This window comes from Pan paniscus, chromosome 7, assembly GCF_029289425.2.
Source record: "Pan paniscus chromosome 7, NHGRI_mPanPan1-v2.0_pri, whole genome shotgun sequence".
Lineage (NCBI taxonomy): Eukaryota > Metazoa > Chordata > Mammalia > Primates > Hominidae > Pan > Pan paniscus.
Genome location: NC_073256.2, coordinates 74,778,936 through 74,797,194, shown reverse-complemented (window position 1 = coordinate 74,797,194; position 18,259 = coordinate 74,778,936). Strand labels below are relative to the sequence as shown.

Sequence of the window (18,259 nt, the reverse complement as noted above, 5' to 3'; positions counted from 1 at the left end):
TTTTCTATTTCTTACTTTTATTTTGTGCCTTGAAGGACTTGTGAATGTACAGAATAATTATTTTTTCTTACTGCTTCCTCTTTGCAACCCAACCTCCACCAAGTCAATCGTGAAGGTAGGAAGAAAGCTGTATTTCTGTTACTTTTAAAAATGATAACGAGAAGAAATTAAAACAATGGCTTAAGAGAAAGAGGATGTAAGGAGTACAAAGCAAAACTTAACAAAGAGTTAGTAAAGGAACTTGCATTGACAATTCACTCAGCCATGTTAATTTTATCATTAATACTGTCTTCATATTTTTTTTTCCAGGTCTCTCTGCTCGTATTTGCTTGGTGCTCCGAAATGCACGGGAACAGACAGCTATGGGAAAGTTGCACAGAGCAGTTGGCAATCAACATGTCCTAGAAGGGTGTGTGGAGTAGCAAAACAAGTGGAACGGATGAAGAACTTCCAAGCTCCTTCGCAGAGTTTTGGGCCCTAGTGTGCAGGGCTGCTCCCTCATGAGATGGAGGAAAATGTCGCCCACACCTACTTGGACCTCTCACCAAGGACACTGCCCTCAGAGATAAATCTGTTGGACGGCAGCCAAGAGACCCCAAATTGTCTCAACCTCCAGGACACGGCAAGTTGCAAGTTTCCGAGTTGGGGAGGCAAAGCGGGAAAACATGATTGGCGATTTCCTCCTGCCACTCACCGACCGGAGAAATGGGGAGGCGGACTCCAGGTCTTTCGTGAACTGCCAAGAGCCCTATAGGGCGTCCAGCTATAAAAAGAGAAGAATCCCATGAAGGACAACAAGCAAACTCATATGTTATCCCTTTAGCCGGATTGTGTGCTGATGATTGTTTCCCTATTTACACTTCGAATCACCCCTGTGGTCTTTTGTGAGTCCCCAAGGCAGCCTCAGCCTTCGCAAACCGTCCAGTGGGGCACGAATCTCGGAGGGGTGCGGGCTGCAGGCGGGAGAGGGAAACCAAAGAGGGGCGGCTTTTCCAGGCCGTCCACCCCCAGGCGAGCTGGTCCTCACCCTTCGATCGGCTCGAGTCCCTCGGACAGTTGCCCACTCACAGCGTGCAAAGGGGTCGCACTCCCTGTGGGTTCTCCGCCCTCAGAAGCGGCGCTGCGCAGGAAAGTCACCTCCACTACGGGCCGGGAGTAGGGAGGGGAGCACAGTGACAGGGTTGGGGAACAGCCGAGGAGGAGTGGGGGTCGCGGAGATAGGGGTGGGGACGGCCGCGGAGAGGGCGGTGGGAGTGGGGTGGGGCCGGGGAGGGCCGGGGGCGGGGCTGCGGGGCGGGGTGCGCCACAGCGCCCCCTCGCTGCGCGCTCCCCACGGTACCCTGAGGCCGCTGGTGGCTCTGGCTCGGCAGCCCCTTTGTGTGCGACGCGCTGGTCCCGAGGAGCGCGGCACAGGCACAGCGGAGGCCTCCCAGGGTCCCACCGCTTCTGTCCCAGCCGGGCCGTGCTCTCCTCCTTCTCCTTCTCCGCTCCTCCTTTCTCCGGTCCCCGGCCTCCGGCTCCGAACAGCAGCCATTGGGCCTTGACGAGCCCGCGTCCGGCCGCGCTCCCTACCCCGCCCGGCCCGGGACGCTCGCCCCCCTCCCGCCCTGTCCCCTCTGGATCCCCCCCCCCCCCCCCCACATCCCGGGCCTCCAAGGTGGAGAAAATAAACTACAAGCAGAACAACTCAGAGTCTCCAATAAAACGCCCAGTACCTAGAGCCCGAGCGCGTGTGCCGGGCTGCGAGGGGCGCGGGAGGCGGGGATGGGGGGGCGGGCGGGGGGGACAATGATCGCATGAAGTTACCTGCCCGGCGGCGGCGGCAGCGGCGGCGGCGGGACCAAGAGGCGGCGGTGGAGCAGGCTGCGCGCTCGGCGCCGACGGGTGCGCGCCGCGGCTTGGGGGAGAGTTGAGCGCTTTTCCCCCCTCTTTTTTTTTTTTTTTTTTTTTTTCCTCTTCTTCTTAAACAAACCACAAACGGATGTGAGGGAAGGAAGGTGTTTCTTTTACTCCTGAGCCCAGACACCTCACTCTGTTCCGTCTAAGCTTGTTTTGCTGAACACTTTTTTTTAAAAAAGGAAAAAGAAAAGGAGTTGCTTGATGTGAGAGTGAAATGGACGTAAGATTTTATCCACCTCCAGCCCAGCCCGCCGCTGCGCCCGACGCTCCCTGTCTGGGACCTTCTCCCTGCCTGGACCCCTACTATTGCAACAAGGTGAACGCTCTGCTTTTGTTTCCACCGTGTTCTTGCTGCTTGATCCTGGGAGGGGAGCGGCGGTGGCCGGGCCGCGGCGGGGCCGGCTTGGCGGAGGCCGGTCCCGGGCGCGCTCGGCTCGCAGCCCGCTGCAGCCTGCGTGCGCTTGGGTAGTAAATATTGTGGAGTAGCTCCGGGGGCTTGCCAAACACCGCGATTGTGCGGAAAGTGACACGATTTGCTCGGATTCTTTCCTTCCTGCTGTTCGCGACTAAGGATCCCTGCCTAGGTTTGCCGGGGGGCGTTTAAAAAAATAATAAGAGAAAACCGTGGAATACTTTGGGGGTGTGTCTGGGGTCCAGGAACGGAGGCAGAGTAAGAGAATTCAGTTTATTTCCCAGTTCCCCCTTCTCTCTCCCTCCCTCTCCCGGGCAGTGGGGGCTCGTGGCACCACTTCCCTTCTCCGGATTAGTTGCCAGGGGAGCAGCCGGGAGTCGGGGTGCAGGGACCTGGGAGGCGCCCCTGCCCCCCACAGGGAAAACTGCCCCACAACTCTTTTGTTTTCTCAAACCGGTTCCGGCAGCCGAGCCCGGGTTCGGACACAGGTCCGCGGGCCAGAGCACAGCGGGGTAGCTGGGTCAAGGTTTGGGGAACAGTTCCTGTTTAAGGGGTGCGCGCGGAAATTGCAAGTTTGTTGGGAGCCGGGCGAGCACGTCGCGTTCAAGTCCAAAGCTCCCGCACTCGCGGAGCAGGGTCCGCGGCTGAGCTGTACCCACGGCCCGCTGACCTCGGGTGCCAGGGCCGCGGGGGCCCGGGGAGAGGCGGATCATGCCGGTGACCCGGAGGTGGGGCGCTGGCCTGGGCTGCTGCGGAGTGCGGCTGGGTCCACCTATAGGACAGTCAGGGGGTACGAGGGAGGGGGTTACTCTCCCGGCTTCTCGAACTCTCTCATCCCAGAGAGGGAGGACACGCAGGGACCGGTCCCCCAGAGTGGTCGCAGGGGCACGACTGCCCACGCCTAGGGCTAGTTGGACGTGTCTAAGCAGTCCCGTTGGATGAACGTTGGCAGAGAGAATTGAGTTCTCTAAAACGCTGGGCGGGCCTTTTAGACGCCCAACTCTCGCTTGGTGATAAATCTGCCTGATACTCACAGCCCCTGCAGGCACATCCATGGCGACCCTCGGTGTATTCCACGGGAAAAATCGTTGGGACTCCCAACATTTGCCTGGTGGCGAGTCATCACCAAACGGCTTTTTTACCTGATACAGAGATATTTAGTGCGCTGCCTTCTCAGCCCTGGACTCCGCACCACGCGACCGAGTCGCAGCTCCGAGTCTTGGACAGTGTTGACACGCAGGCAGGCTCTCACACACACACTTCCCCGTGGAGAAGCTCCTCGATGCTGTGTCCAGTGTGAGACCCACTCAAAGGACTGTGCTGTGTGCCGATGGTGTTTAGGCAAGTTAGAAAAGAGGGACATCCAGTCTTGAGCAAGGCAGAAGGGCTTCCATTGTACAGGGAGCCCTTCAGCTACGGGCAAGTTGAAAGGTACGGGGAACTTTGGCAAGCGCATAGGAGTTTGTGTGATGAAGTTTCATTATTTGCTGGTGACATAGTTCTTTTAGTCTAAAATCTGTTTTGTCTGTACACTCAAGTATTGTGTTACGTTTTATTTTGCTTATGACACCAATACTATTGCTAATAAAAAATAATAAAGTTGCAGCCCTATCTTGGAGAGTAAAGACGTATTCCACTGTAGTTACCGGAACCAAAAGCTCAGAACTATTTTGGCAATGAGACTGGACAAATCTTATTAAGTTTATCAGTGATTTTAGGCCCCAAAAAGAAGTTAATGACTTGGATACACATTTCACTCCTCGTTCTTGTGATAAGTAGGGTCAGATTTAATTTAAAAGTTAAATGCTTTGGAAAATCAGGAATTACTTCAATATATTAAATCATTTTCCAATTAAGTGCTTTAAATAATTTTAGTGGGTTGTGCTGTGAATTGAATAAATTAATTTAGAAAGTATTCAGAATTTCTTTACTAGCTCATTGAAGTTCCTTTTAAGTCACCCCGTGTATAAGAAGCAAACTGTTCTTTTTAAATGCAAATCAGGCACCCTTTCTATAGACTAGTTGCGAGTCTTCTATTTAACTTATCCAGAGAATAATATATTTTTTAAAATGCAAAGTCATAAGACATGTTTCTAATAGTAGAAGACTTCATGGAAATGTTTCTCCAGGGACATCTCTGGCTCATCTCTGTGTAGCAGTCCATCAGATATATTTGTCACTGGTCCCTGATTATATTAAATGTACTGGATAGTTTTCTAGGCCCCACAAATCCCAGGCACTTGAGTTTTTTCACTCCACCATGATTAGCATTGGTACAAAATTTCTGTCCAGCTCCACAATTGTAGTTGTGCATAATGCAGTCAACTAGCATTTGTTTTTGCAATGACATGAGTGGATTTGCAGGGAAATGGAAGAAGGACAGAAGTTTGGAAAAGGTGAAGTAAGAAATCTGTGCCTACATTTATTAAAACAAGTTGGATCAGACATCCCCAAAAGAACAATACTGCAAAGTAAATCTTGCTTCCTTCGGAGGCGTAATGAATATGTAGTTTACTACAAATAGCAGTCAGTTTGTCAGGTGATTTGTTTTTAATAGGGTGATAAGATCATAAATTACTAATTATCTTTATTTTAAACCTGTCAACACTTTGCTTATTTAAAGTTGGTGTGCTAAATCCCAGCGGAACCAGTATCTATCTGTGCTTTAGAATCCTACAACTGTAGCTACAGTTTCCCGGTGACATTTTTTTCAATGTCAGAAGAGACTCTAATGGAGAAAATGAATATTCTCTTCCTGAAGCTTTCTAAACTAAAATGTGATTGTTTTACTCTGCTGACACTTTCCGGCACTGCTGCTCTATAGATTGCCAAAACGCTACTTACATTTTTCAGTTAATAAACTCTGGAGGAGGCATTTTTGGAAACGGTTTAATCTAGTATTGCTCTATTGTAAGACTAATACACGTTATGAACATATCACTATGCAAAGTGGCCTCCATTTTCACATAGCCCATTGTGGGAACAATGCGAATGATGTTGGTTAAGGCAAGTGTGTGAGGCATCTCTTACACAAACAGCCAGAACGGATGGCATGTTGCTGTATATAGGTCAGTGTTGGAAATAGCAGTGTAGCTCACAGACTGGACAGACACATGGAGGCTGGAGTTAACAGTATTCACCTCTTGCAGCCTAATGCATGGTTATATTTCAGACATTGAAAGATGAGTACCATAGTGGAGTTTCATCTAATTAGACTATTTTAAGTAACATTGTATCCCTTAATTGAGCTGAATGCTACCAAAATAAATTGGATTAAATGAGCTTACAATTGGAGTTCTGTAGTGATATAGTCTTGTTTTCTATTCTAGTTAAAGATGTCAGATCATCAGTTTAAATATATACCTACAGAGTAATAACAGTTCTTTTCAGTTTCTTAGTGCAGCGTCATTTCCAAAGATTGTTTTCACTGGTTTTATGCTAAGATAGGACAAAGAAGTGGTACTTTTTCATTTTTACAACGATGTGATGTGTTCAGTTATTGCTCAGTATCTGCCCACATAAGGAGTAGTAATACAATTATGTTATGACATGGCTAATGACAGGGATGGTGACCTCGGCCTGCAGTGGGAGGAGAAATAATGGGCTTCACTGTTCTCAGTGGTTGCCTTTATGGAATCATGTCCTGAATCTTTCTTTGGTTGATTTAGAAACAGGGAAGTCCAAAACACAAACCCATGCTTCATGCTGGTGATATACAGAGTGAAGAATAATGGGCATTTGGAATATTCAGCTTTTATCATTGAAATGAGGAAGGACAGTGTATATGTTCTTTTTCGTAAAAACGCACAAGGAAGGACCCATTTGTGATGAACTCTGCTTGAAAATGTCAGGACAAACATTAGACATTTGATAACTTTTAAGAATAACAAGATTCATTACCGTCTCTGCAAAATCTCCTTTGAGCTTATTTTCTATTTAGAATGTATTATGTATTATACTTTAATGTGGCAATACTCATCACATCAAAAATACAGGATTTGTAAGCACATTAAGAAGGAGTCATTATTCCTATTTTGAACAGTAAATGTAAGAAAAAGGAAAAGATGGGAGGAAGAGTAGGTCAAGGAGGAGTATGGGAAGAAAGAGGGTAAAGAAGGGAGGGTTATAAGCAGTTTAGAGCATCATGCTTGATTAGTTCTTCATCCACCTCCGTAACTTCTAGGACTTTGGGAAATTCATAGTTGATAATTCATACATCACATATATATAATTAAAATTCCCCTGGGAGTTTTATCAGCTGGCACTTTTCAGAAGTTTTCAGGTTGTTAAATATGTTTTAAATAAATGCCTATGTAAGAAAGAGCATAAACCAAGCAACCATGGTTTTTTGGCCACTAAATCAGATATTATAGAAAAGTTTCAAATGTAGCTATCTTGACTGTGTGGGTTATTTCAGTATTGCAAATTCAGTTTTAAATGTCTATGCAAACAAAGTTATAAGTATGAGCTATAGAGGGATCTGATGTTATTTTTAACATTGCATAGGTAGTTTAGTATTCTCACAGTTTATCATATATTTTAAAAGTTAGTAAATGATATTAAGGAGAATTTTGGTATTTTGCTTAGTTACAAAAACTAAACTAATATGTAAATATCTAATTGAATGATTATTGTGGATTTTGTTTAAATGATGTGATTGCAAGGGAATTAAGAACAGTGGAACAGGAAGAAGTAGGGAAATTTCCAGTTTTAGGGGTGGTTTCCTGGGTACCAACCTGGTTCTCAAATGTTGGTTTTGGTATGTGAGACTATTTCTAGTGGTCATACGTTTTTTGTGATGGGCTCCATTCAAGAGGGTTGGCCTAGAAAATGACGAAGGTAGTGGGGAGCACAGTGATTTTATTTAGCTGTGAAGGGTGATTTATTATAATGCTTTCTAAACTTTTGCTAGGACATTAGAAACTTCAAAAGACCCTGCGGGTGTTTCTCAAATACTGATGATTCTTCCTATTCTGTTTTAAAGCCAGCCCTCAGTCGCAGGTCTACCAGTATGCCCAGCGCCTCTTACCTCCCACCTCTCCATCTCCTTCCCAGTTACCCATTTCCCAGCCACTCCGACTCCTGGGACCACCCTTGCTTTTGCTACTCTCCTCCCCAATCTTAATTTGAACCTAGGAGGTCTGTACTTCTAATCTGAACTCTCTTCTCCACTGGATACTCATCACCATTGTGGTTGCCTCAGCTGCCTGGCTCCCTCTTCAGCTTACCTTCCTTCATCATCACCATAATCATGCGAACATATCCATTCTTGCAGTAACCTGATTCCATTTTCTATTTGGAATCTACCAGCCCTCAGGCTTGTATCTGCTTTTTGAAATCCCAAATTATGCTGTTTTCCTTTCCCCATCCCCCCTACCTGAATGGATGATGTGGAGTTATACAATATTGTACTAGAGTAAGACAACCTCCATGTGATGCTGAGGGGAAAAATAACTATGACTGATATTTCTAAGCTATCATAGTGTCCCTTCCACGCCCCCTACCATTTTATGCAGTGTATTTAGAGCTCAGAGATAAGCCCCTTAAACATCCTTCCTCAGTGAGAAGGCTATGTTTAGATTCCAAAATAGTATGAAGATGGGACTGTGATCTTCAGTTGGAATACGGTAAATTAGGTTGGGTTACACTTGAGGTAAGTAACAGGGGTTAGCATGTGGATGTATTCTCATCAGAATATACATAGATAACTAGAACGGGAATGTTTGGCCATGTAGAACTGAATCAATTAATCAAATTTAGATCACTTACCACCCTACATTTTAGCTATCTGAGTGTGAATCTCAAGATTTCTGAGAAGTTGTAGGTAGGATAGTTATCTTACATGTCAATAAAAATGTAATTATCATGAGTTGATTGTATGCTATTAACAATTACATTGTAAAAATATGATCACTTGTTGTTTAGAATAAAACATATTGTGTACATCCAAATACAAGAATATAAAATTCATACTTTTATCAGAAAACAAGATTGTAGCACATCATAGTTATTAGACACTGTGGCTCTCATGATCCTAACTGTAGTTCTTGCCCTCAAGAAGCTTCTGTTTGAGACATCTTAGAAGCTGGAACGCTCCCTTATTTGTTTAAATTGCATGTTTACCCAAGGTATTAATTTTACCAATTTTAGACATGCTTTTTTCCCTTTTCATTTACTTCCACCTCAGAGTTATTGATGTATTTTCAATTCATCTTTTTCTTTGAATATGCACTTTTCAGAACTAGATAGTCTGGTCTCCCCTGATTGATAACGAATTGTGTTAAATGGGCTGTCCACTAGGAAACTAGTGCCAAGATGATACCGCTTACATCTGCCCTAATGAATTTGAGAATTTTTTGTTTTAAACCTTGCATGCCAAGTTTCATCCCAAAGAGCAATTTCTGATTAAAAACAGTTGAGTTATAAACTGCTTAGAAATGTGGTTTATAATGGAAGTGCCAACAGACTGTTAATTATAGCAGTTCTTCCATAATACTTTGAGACATGGAATTCACATTAACCTGAATGAGCTTTTCCTGGTTATAACATGTTTCTCCCTACAGCATTCATTTTGAAAATGGGAACATTATATTACTCTGTGCTTCGATGTTGACGGTGCAGCAGAAAAGACGAGAAGGGAGGGTAATTCCAGAAACTCCTTGCTCTTTCCTGAAGGGAGGTATCACTATTTCCCACACTTCTTTAGTTTGATCTATGGCAAGTTTGCCTCACTTGATAAAAATTTTAAAGTTAAATTTTAAAAGCTATTTTCAGATTTCCATGTTACTCATGAAAAAATCATCACTGATATATATTTATAATATCAAAGGTCATGAAACCAGGGTCACTATTAATGCTTTTTTCTGTTTGTTTGTTTTTTGCTTGGGAGATTTAAATGGTTCTGCTTTAGCCAAGTATTTATCGTTTTTCATTCCTGAATTATGTGCTTTTATGAAACTGTCTGGAAAGGACTCCTAATTAAAGGAGGCCATGGTTGGTTGATAAGAAGCTTTGCCAGTGGCCAAGAAAATAGAATGTATTTTGGGTGCCATGTGGTCTTACACGTTATTTGTCTGATCCACAGTAGTGATGATACTAGCTTTTGGCTAAAATGCCTTTTGATTGAAGTCTTTGATGCCACTTTGGGGTTGGGGTTACCGAGCTAGAAACATTGGTGTGTGTATGGGTATGTGCATGTGTATGGGTGTGTGGGGGTGGATTTGTGTGTGCATGTGTATTTGCATGTGTGTGTGTGTTTGTGTTTCTCATGGTTCTGGAATATTTCTGGCCATAAATGCATGAAGATTTATCCTAAATGGCAGACTTCCTCAATGTGTATAACAGCAGCAACAAAGGAAAAACATCATGACTACTGGGAATGCCTGGTTACCACTCCCTTTTAAGATACTCAGCAATATTTCACAGGAGAAGATGCTGTTGAGAATCTTAGGGCTTCAAACAGACATGTTATATCCTAATAAGACTAAAGAACCAGGTCTTTTTGAGGAAAACCATAGGCCTTTCTCAGGGAAAGACTCCATTATGTTGAATATTTGAGATAAAAACCAAGTGCTGTTAAGTCTATGTTGACTTACTCCCTAGGCAAAATAAACCTAACCATAAGAGGATGTGATTCCCTCCCACTCTGTTTCCCATTCTCTTGAGAAGCCTGACTTTGTTCTGTGTCTGGTAAAAGTCCTGACACTAAAACCTTTAATCCATCTGTGTTCCAGTCTTCCATATATCCAGTAGAGAAAATATATTTGTATCAAAGAAGACTTATGAGAATTAAGTAGGTAGATTATTTCAAATCTTGTGGTGAAAGATGTTCAAAAATTCAAAGAATTCAGCAAAATACTGCATTCTCAGCCCATTTCTTCCATTTCTGCTGCCCTAGTGGAATAAAAGTGTTTTTGGAAAGTTGTAGACTAGTGGTTCTTTCAGGAAGAGAGTCAAAGAGATAACCTTTCTGGAGAGTCAAAGGTGAATTGGGAAAATGGGGTCTCTGTAGGTACAGTGTGTAATCTCCCTCCCTCAGATATTGATAGGCCTCCCGGGGGGCCTCTTTTTCCCTCTCCACATTAAGAGTCAGTGCACCTAAGGAGAGATGCTATTATGAGGGCTGTTGTCTGTTTTGCACTGTAAGAAGATAAAAGTGGAGAATAACTGCGAAAGAGGGAAATGCCCTCTTGTTCCTGACTTCAGAGAAGCAAGTTTACCTCTCTATACCTTCCTCTGATATATGGGTCAGAGATGTGAAATATAATGTGCAAGATTAATTAACGAATGGGCCAACTGGGCCTAAAGACAGTGCAATTACATTGAAAGAGTATCTGAGCACTGCCTGATTTCCTTAAGTCTGTTAACTCAATTAAATGGTTAATTTAAAAAATGATGGGTAAAGTGTTATACGCATTAGTGTTTTCATACCATTGAAAAACACCGATGCTTCCTTTCTATACCAATACACCTCAGCCTAAAATGCCAGTAACAATTGTATTAAGAGAAATGTTAATAATAAAGAGGCAGGATAACCTTTCAACAAAAAGTGTATTTTATCATTTGGCAGATGCAGTCATGAACATTAATCATAGAAACCTGCAGATAGTAGAAGCTTAATATCAAAGCTAATGATTTATTTTATGTTAATGACTTCCTGCCAGGGCATAAAAGACTGTTCATAATGGACTCTCAGAGCTATGTTCAGTTACTAAGGCTAATGGGATAATCTTTCCTCTCCCAAAATTAAGCTTTTTGAAATAAATTATGCTGTTATTTTTCAAGGTAACTCTCAAAAATTTACTGCAAAACTAATCTTTTAAGAACTACTTAAAGAAATGAAAAGAAAGAAAAATCCCAAAGCAGCTTTTCTAGTTCATGAACACTTTTACTTAATTAGGGAGAGAAAGTTTGCATGTATGCTAATATCCCTGAACTTGTAATGCTAAATAATTTTAAAGGCAGCCTTCTGTGACACAATCTGCCTTTTGAGATTCAGCTCCTGTAAGTACGTCCCACAAAATAGACCATGTTTTCGTCGGCGATTACCAGCCAATAATGAGCTGAATGGTAGTAAAACATTTGAATTTTTCACTGCGAAGTTTTAAAAATCATGTTTACAATTAGTTATAACCAACATTATATTTCAATAAGAGATAATTTGCCTAGTAAAGTTCACATAATGTGCTAATCATGTCTAGTGGTTAATAAAGGCCTCCTACCTCACTCCCCTGATGGCTATAAAAGGCTATTATATTCATGGCAGCAGTTCAGGTACAGCTGCTGTGTGTTAATAATGCATCATTGTCCCACTAATCAACATAGCAAAGGTCAGCACCCCTAAGCACCTAAACCACCTATTCTCTTTCCAAAATATTTATTAACACCTTAAAAACATATCTGTTCATTTTCCTTAGCCTCGAGTCAGTTAATTCCACTCCAAGCTACTTGTGTGATAAAGGTTTTGTAACCTAAGCTAGGTCGTAGAAGAGATTAATATATATTCATAGTAATCTTCTCCCATAAACATGTTTCCATTTCCACAGTCATTGACTGAATTAGTGTCGGGTTGTTATAGCCGTGAGCTCCTTTATGATTAAGTAGGTGTGTACCAAAATGAGAATATTTTCAGATTTTACATGTTATTTAAAGAGATGTTTAGAAGAAAAACAACTTTTCAATAACCAGAGACCCATTTAAAGCAAACAGAGCTAATCGGGAAATGGGAAGGGATATTTAAAATCTAAGAAATTAATCAGTGTTAGTTTGTAGACCTGATATGGTGGTGAGATATTATTTTCTTAATTGTTCTTTTGGCATAAGAAAGCAATAATAGTAAAAGCTTCTTAAGCCATATTTTCTGCACACAAAGAACATATTCACGTGGGATTTCCATTTTGCTGGAAAATTGTGCAAATCAATAAGCCAGCACTTATCTGCATTAAAATTAGGTAGACAACAATTTATAGGCATAGTGTTGGTGTAGTTGTCTTCATACCCTCAGTTCATATTGAAGGTAATCCTTGCTTTTGTGTCCTCAGAGAGAAGCCAAAATGTTAAGTGAACAAGATCTCATTTTCTCATCTTGTATTATTGCCTTCTATTTTCTGTTACTCTTTTGATAACCTTGTGTGTGTATGTGTGTGTGTGTGTGTGTGTGTGTTTCCTTTATGATTTAGGAATCTTCAGTGTTTTAAGAGAAGAGAAAAAAATGAAACTCAACTATGTTTCCATCATCAAGAGAAATGCAAAAGGCGAATGAGTGGGAGGAGCTTCTATTTGTGCAGCACATAATGTACAATGGTACATTTGTCATGCTTTAAATATATAATGCCTACAATAAAATATGTACAGGCGCAGTTGTGATCTATGAAGTCCGTGGCTCCAGTGCCATTGTTTGTAGTCTCTACGGTTGTCATACATTGTTCTTTGCACATCATACCCTTACAGCAGAATTTGACACAATTTCTAGCTTTCAGCCCTGCACCATTTTCATTGCACAATATACATGAATTTGACAGGGTGTGTTGAGGACAACTCTGGCAAGCAATTGATATTTTGAAGTGGCAAGCGTTTCAGCAGCTGCCTGCTTGTGAAAAAGGAATGATAAGATATACTGTATTGTTAGTTTCAGGGAAAGCATTAAGGTTTAAGCTCTGTAAAAGTGTACACATTATTCGTCAGTGGTGAAGCAAGTCTTTTATGTTTTTTAGAGCTTAGCTCTCTGGCTGATGTGAACTAGAATGACATTGGTCAGTAAATGAATAGGAGTACTTTGAATTTGAACTGCTGCCAATTTTGCACCAACAAAAGAACTGACAAAAGATTATGTGAGATGCAAAGCACACGCAATGTTTTGGGGGCGGGGAAAGGGAAGGAGAGAGCGAGAGAAACCCACATCAGAGAATATTCTTTAGCACATACTTGCAAGGATACCAAATAGTTAAACACATCTATTTTTCATGGCTCATCAGCTACAACCTAAGCTGTTTTATCTAATATGCTTTAAAAACCTGTTGTGTACACATAGGCTTTCAGAATACGTTCATATGGAATTTAGAATGTTTTTCTAAATATCGCACTGTGCCCTAAAGGCCTGTTGGCAGAATATCAGAGTCACCCACTGCTGGAGTCCCCAACTCTCTCTCTATCTGGTAGTGGGAAATTGTAGTTTAATCAGTTATGGCACTTTCAGTGTGTAACATTCATTAGCAAGGCAATTTGTCATGACTGTTAATGGTCAGGATGCATCTGCTCTCTCAGTTACAGAGCATGATAAGTAAGAAGACAAATATTTCAGTATCTGATAGTATTAACTTGTTTCAAATTTGTAATCCAAGGTTAGTTGCTTAAAACAGACACAGTACCAGATTAACAAGCATCCTGTATTCAATTTTACTGGGTCCTGTTTTTATGGATTTATGGCTTTAAAGCACACTAATATGCTATTATGAAGGGCACAGTCTTTGATTAGATGTTCAACAGAAACTAAGTTATGAGCAGAGTACCTTCTGGGTTCATCTGGAAAGAATTTATGTGCATAATATTTTCTACAGAGCTTCATAAATTGAAAGGTTTGATGCATGCAATATTTCTAACATGCTACATATTCTTTTCATGATTAAAAAAGTCACTTACCCACTTATAGATTGATTGGTCACTTTTCAAGTGAGTTTACAGCCTTGATCTATTTTAAAAGTTTAAAAATTCTACTGAAAAACTTCAGAATGAATTAGAAATGTCACGTTCCCCCCCGCCCCCGACCCCAGCAAACTGCTTTATAAGATCATTGTTCATTGTTCTCAATGGGGAAAAAAAGTTGAAAAGATTCACCCAGTTGAAAAGGTTAGGATTTTTTACATATCTTGTATTTTCTAGTTATGACATCACATAGCTTGCCATACAAAATCTTTTTGACACATTTTCATTTTTAATGAAAGGCCCTAAAATTCAGGGCATAATGATTTCTTAGAAACTGAACCCAATCTTGGTGAAAAATTCGTTCTTGCTAGTAACAAAAGCTGTTACTGTTTAAGTTCCTGTTGAGCGGTTAGTTGGTACGCTTCGCTGAATGTTGTCAAAAAGGCTTTCCTCATGATTGACAACCCGGCAGGAATGTGAATGGAGATTTTAATTGCGTATCATGTGTGCATATCAGAGTGAGTGAATTCATGACTCTGCTTAGCTCCATATCTCTACAGGTCAGCCGTGCCAAAAAATGCTCTTTTATGTGCAATTTTTCCAAAAAGAGAAAGGTGTATGTGTACTGAAGTCATTTGTTATTCATTTCTTAAGTGAAACACTTGTGTTCCCTGAGCCTTGGAGTTTGAAAGTAGAACAAAAATCTATTTTGAGATTTCTTTCTTTTACTCTCTGTACTTATAATATACTTGGATGATGTAAATTCTTTTCAGTTACAAGTTGGGAAAAGTCTGCCAGAACATATTTTTCTTATGGCACTTGCTATACGAAGTGTGTTTATCTTTCTTTCTTTTTTTTTCCCCCCCTAAAGAGTACTTAGAAAAGAAAGAAAAAATGTAAGCCAGTGGAAAAATTTACTGAGGTCAATTGCCTTTCTATAACTTGCAATCTTGAGAAAAAATCTGGCCTGGGGTGGGGGAGGGAAGGAAGGATATATTTCTGAGAGGTGGAAGGTTCATACAGTTGTTTCTGAATTTTGGAGAAAATAGCAAGAATATAATGCTTATTGTAAAATGACATTATTAAACATATGAATGTTCATTTCTTAGAAAATGGCTCTTTGGTTGAAGATTCATTTCTGCTATCACTGCTTGGTCAAGATACAGTGGTGGTGATAAGCCATTTATCTTACTGAAGTGCCTAAAACCCGATATGGTACATGTGAGATTTTAAAGTGGAGTGAAACTTACTTTGTAAGGTAACTTTGGCTACAATACCCCAGACTAATCAAGAACTTAATAATGTAAAAACAGGAAAAAAATAAAAACAATTATGCCATACATAAGCTTTCATTTTATGTAACAGGAAACTTTGGGGTTTGGGCTGTAAATTTAGTGCATAATTACTTTTTAATGTCATTTTGAATAGGTGAGAAAAAGATTAGCACCAGGGTCATTTTAAATATAACTAGAGTAATAAGTAGGGTAATGTTGAAAGGATGGTGACTTTATGGACTTAGGATATCCCATAGGGACTTATAACTTTGTTCTAGGCTCTAATATATTATCTCAACTCATTTTAGAACATAACAAATTGCAGGCTGACGATCCAGCCTTCGTATAGTATGCAGTACCGATGATCACTATATGAAGGCACTGCTGTACCATTAAAATGCTAAAGAAGAAAAATCTATTTTATTTTAAAAATTCAGCTCTATGTGCGGGGTGACATTTTTCTAATGTTATGGAAGACTATTTTGTGCTTTATACTGAGAGCTCAGGCAAGGAAAAAATCTATTTACAAAATGAAAAAAAGTGCTCAGCTGAATGCATTTCACTTTTAAAGATGATATTCTGGTAATGAACTTTATCAAGCAGAGAACATTTCAGTAAAAGTATTAAAGTAGTTCCTATTTCGGTTGCCTCACTTAAGGCTGTGTCACTGTTTCCATTATAACTTCTTATTTTCAGATAGCTCTAATGTGGTCCCTATACAAATATTTGCATAGGGATGAAATGAGAATATTTGAGCCTAAGAAGTCAACTTTTTAAAAAAAATTTGGAATGCGCTTGTTAAAAAGCTTTGGGGTTGTTAATAAGGGACACTTAATTCATTTTCAGAAATTGAAAACCATTTTTTGAACACAGAGTGCAGAACTTTAAGTGTTAAGGGGGTCAGGGAGGGACACAGAGATGAATAAGTCGTGAACCCTCCCTCCATACAGCTAACAAGAGAGGAATACAGATAACAATCATGGAACCACAGTATAATTGATGTGATATGAAGTCTGTGGTCAAAGTGCTGGCAGTATAAAAGGAAAAGTTGAAGTTGGAGGAATCCCTGTTGCTTCCTGGAGGAGATGGCATTTCAATAGGCTTCAAAAATCCAGCAGTGAAGAAGGGGAAAGTTACTCCTAATTTTTTGAATTATTTTTTAGACTTCTCACCTTTTATAAAATGATCTATGATAACTCAAAATAAAAGCCACACATACAATAGGGCTATTTGAATTAACATAGAACGTTAGCTCCCAGAAGTGGAGATGCAAGCATACTTCTTGACCTACATATTAAGCTATAATTCAACATTTAAATTGGCCTCTTGCTCTTCATCTGAGCAAAACTGGAAATACATGAGTGACAGAGTTCTGATTATCAGAGAGAGTATCAACACTAATTAGTCACGTGTAATAAGTTTTCCTCTAGTGAAAAGTTGCAAAAACTCGAGTGAAAGGCTGCAAAAGAGAGAAAACGAGGCAACGCATGGAGGGGCGACATCCTCAGCTCTCCGAGGGGGAGTCTACTGGGAGTTGCCTGGGGTTTCGGTAGTGGGAGATGGGGCATGGCAAACCGGGAGGGGCCTGCAGGAATAAGCAATAGGGAGAGCCAGGTACAGTTTAGGATTAAGGGGCGTGAAAAGATTAGAACTGTGTTTGAGGAAGTTACTGCTGCCAATGTAGAGATAATGTGCTGGGGAAAGTTGGGGTGGAATTCAAATTGCTGTTGTCAGTGGGCTAATGTTCATTTCTAGTAACAATGTGCCAGAGAGGACTTCCCTGGGCGGACTCACATGTTGAAATGAATGACCGGCAATTGATCTATCTTTTGATGGCTTTTCAATGAAAGATAACCTTTTAGAGGTTTTATACTTTAGCCAAAAGTTGGAGTTATGTTAAAATCTAACTTCTTAAAGCACATATGAAGTTGTAGTCTACATGCAGATTAATTTTTTAATTGATAAGCCCAGACATTAGCATGAATATTAATGCTTTATGTGTAGTCTTAGAAGAACACCTGCTGAGTTAACTTCCAATCTGTTCTAATTGTGGAGTAATATTTACTCAAGTTATTAGTAATTGCTTTCCTGAAATAGCTTGCTTAGTGGTAAATACACATATTATTAGTAAATTTGGGGAGTATATTAAAGTGTCCAAACATATTCAGAAATCTCTGTCAGCGTTTTTGAAGGTATCTCATAATCTTCCAGTATCCACATAGCAAAGCTTTCCAACTTTTCCACTGGAGTGCCCTAATGAATGGGAGGGAATTCATATCTCAGGGGGCTAGACGAAGATCCCTGGAACTGCCTCTGCAATCTACATAGGTCTTAGAAGGCTAAGGTTTCATCTTCAAGCAATATGTGGATCTTATATTCTACAACACACTCATGTCTATTTTAATGTGAATATGATACTTTGAAGCACTTACAATTAAGTCAACTCTGTTCTAGGAAAATAGTCTTTGCTGTTCTATAGTTCTACTGCTTTGGGATGTAGTTCTTTGCTCCTAGGAGATGCATGACACAACATAATACTCTTTTGTCCTTATTATTAAAAAATAGAGTTGAGGCCTTGAAAAACTTCCTTTTATTAGGTCATCTTTACCACAGAGAATGGAATGATTTGTTTCCCCTAATTCTTTCCCTGACTTTCACTAATTCTCTACTTTTGATAAGAAAGCTTGACGAAGTATTTTATCTTAGTCTAAACTGGATGACTTCAGTTAGGGTTCAATAGTTGCTGGTGCCCCAGGCCGACCTACGTTATGCTTTGTAGGGAGAAAATGGAAAAGAGGGAGGAAGTCAAATATCCTATGTGTAGGTGGAAGAGAAAAATCCCTCCGTTATTTGCAGAAACTGATGATGTTTAGTGATGGCAGGAGATAGTCAAGCGTGGTATTATATTGTTAGGCATTAATAGAAAACCTAACATGAAGCGAATTTGGAAAATTCAAGAAAAGGATCAGCAAGAAATTGAACAACTATGGTGATAGTTTGGGGGTGAAGTGGGGGCAGGTATAGGGCTGAGAGA

At 40.9% G+C, this 18,259-nt stretch overlaps 2 protein-coding genes across 9 annotated transcripts in view; one reads left to right on the top strand and one right to left on the bottom strand.

Annotated features, from left to right (window-relative positions):
• Positions 1–3,674, bottom strand: LOC130541752 (uncharacterized). 5 transcript variants are annotated; one of them, XR_008955854.2, is made up of 5 exons: positions 3,454–3,590; positions 2,204–3,083; positions 1,807–2,062; positions 1,028–1,142; positions 1–763 (listed from the first exon to the last, which is right to left on the bottom strand). XR_008955854.2 is itself a non-coding variant. In XM_063606774.1 (3 exons), exons 1-2 carry the CDS (start codon positions 3,672–3,674, stop codon positions 2,915–2,917), a joined length of 390 nt encoding a protein of 129 aa, XP_063462844.1. In that variant the 3' UTR covers positions 1–763; positions 1,807–2,914. The 5 variants fall into 5 exon arrangements, 2 of the variants coding, with proteins under 2 accessions (XP_063462844.1, XP_063462843.1); XR_008955856.2 differs by having other exon boundaries at positions 2,982–3,083; XR_008955855.2 differs by lacking the exons at positions 1,807–2,062; positions 2,204–3,083; positions 3,454–3,590 and adding an exon at positions 1,340–1,796.
• The window catches only part of TOX (thymocyte selection associated high mobility group box), a 305,464-nt gene continuing 289,282 nt past the window's right edge, over positions 2,078–18,259 (top strand). Inside the window, exon 1 of one of the 4 annotated variants that reach the window (XM_003809058.6) lies at positions 2,078–2,215. In XM_003809058.6, coding sequence (XP_003809106.1) covers positions 2,114–2,215 — 102 coding nt within the window. In that variant the 5' untranslated portion in view covers positions 2,078–2,113. Of the gene's footprint in view, positions 2,216–2,354; positions 2,484–3,602; positions 3,743–18,259 lie in introns of those variants that run through there. The other 3 variants (XM_008961194.6, XM_055116574.2, XM_055116573.2) reach the window with 3 other exon arrangements.

What these genes read in the sequence shown, in the direction of transcription:
- LOC130541752 (XM_063606773.1), bottom strand. Translation starts at nt 3,366, where the DNA reads ATGGATGTGCCTGCAGGGGCTGTGAGTATCAGGCAGATTTATCACCAA.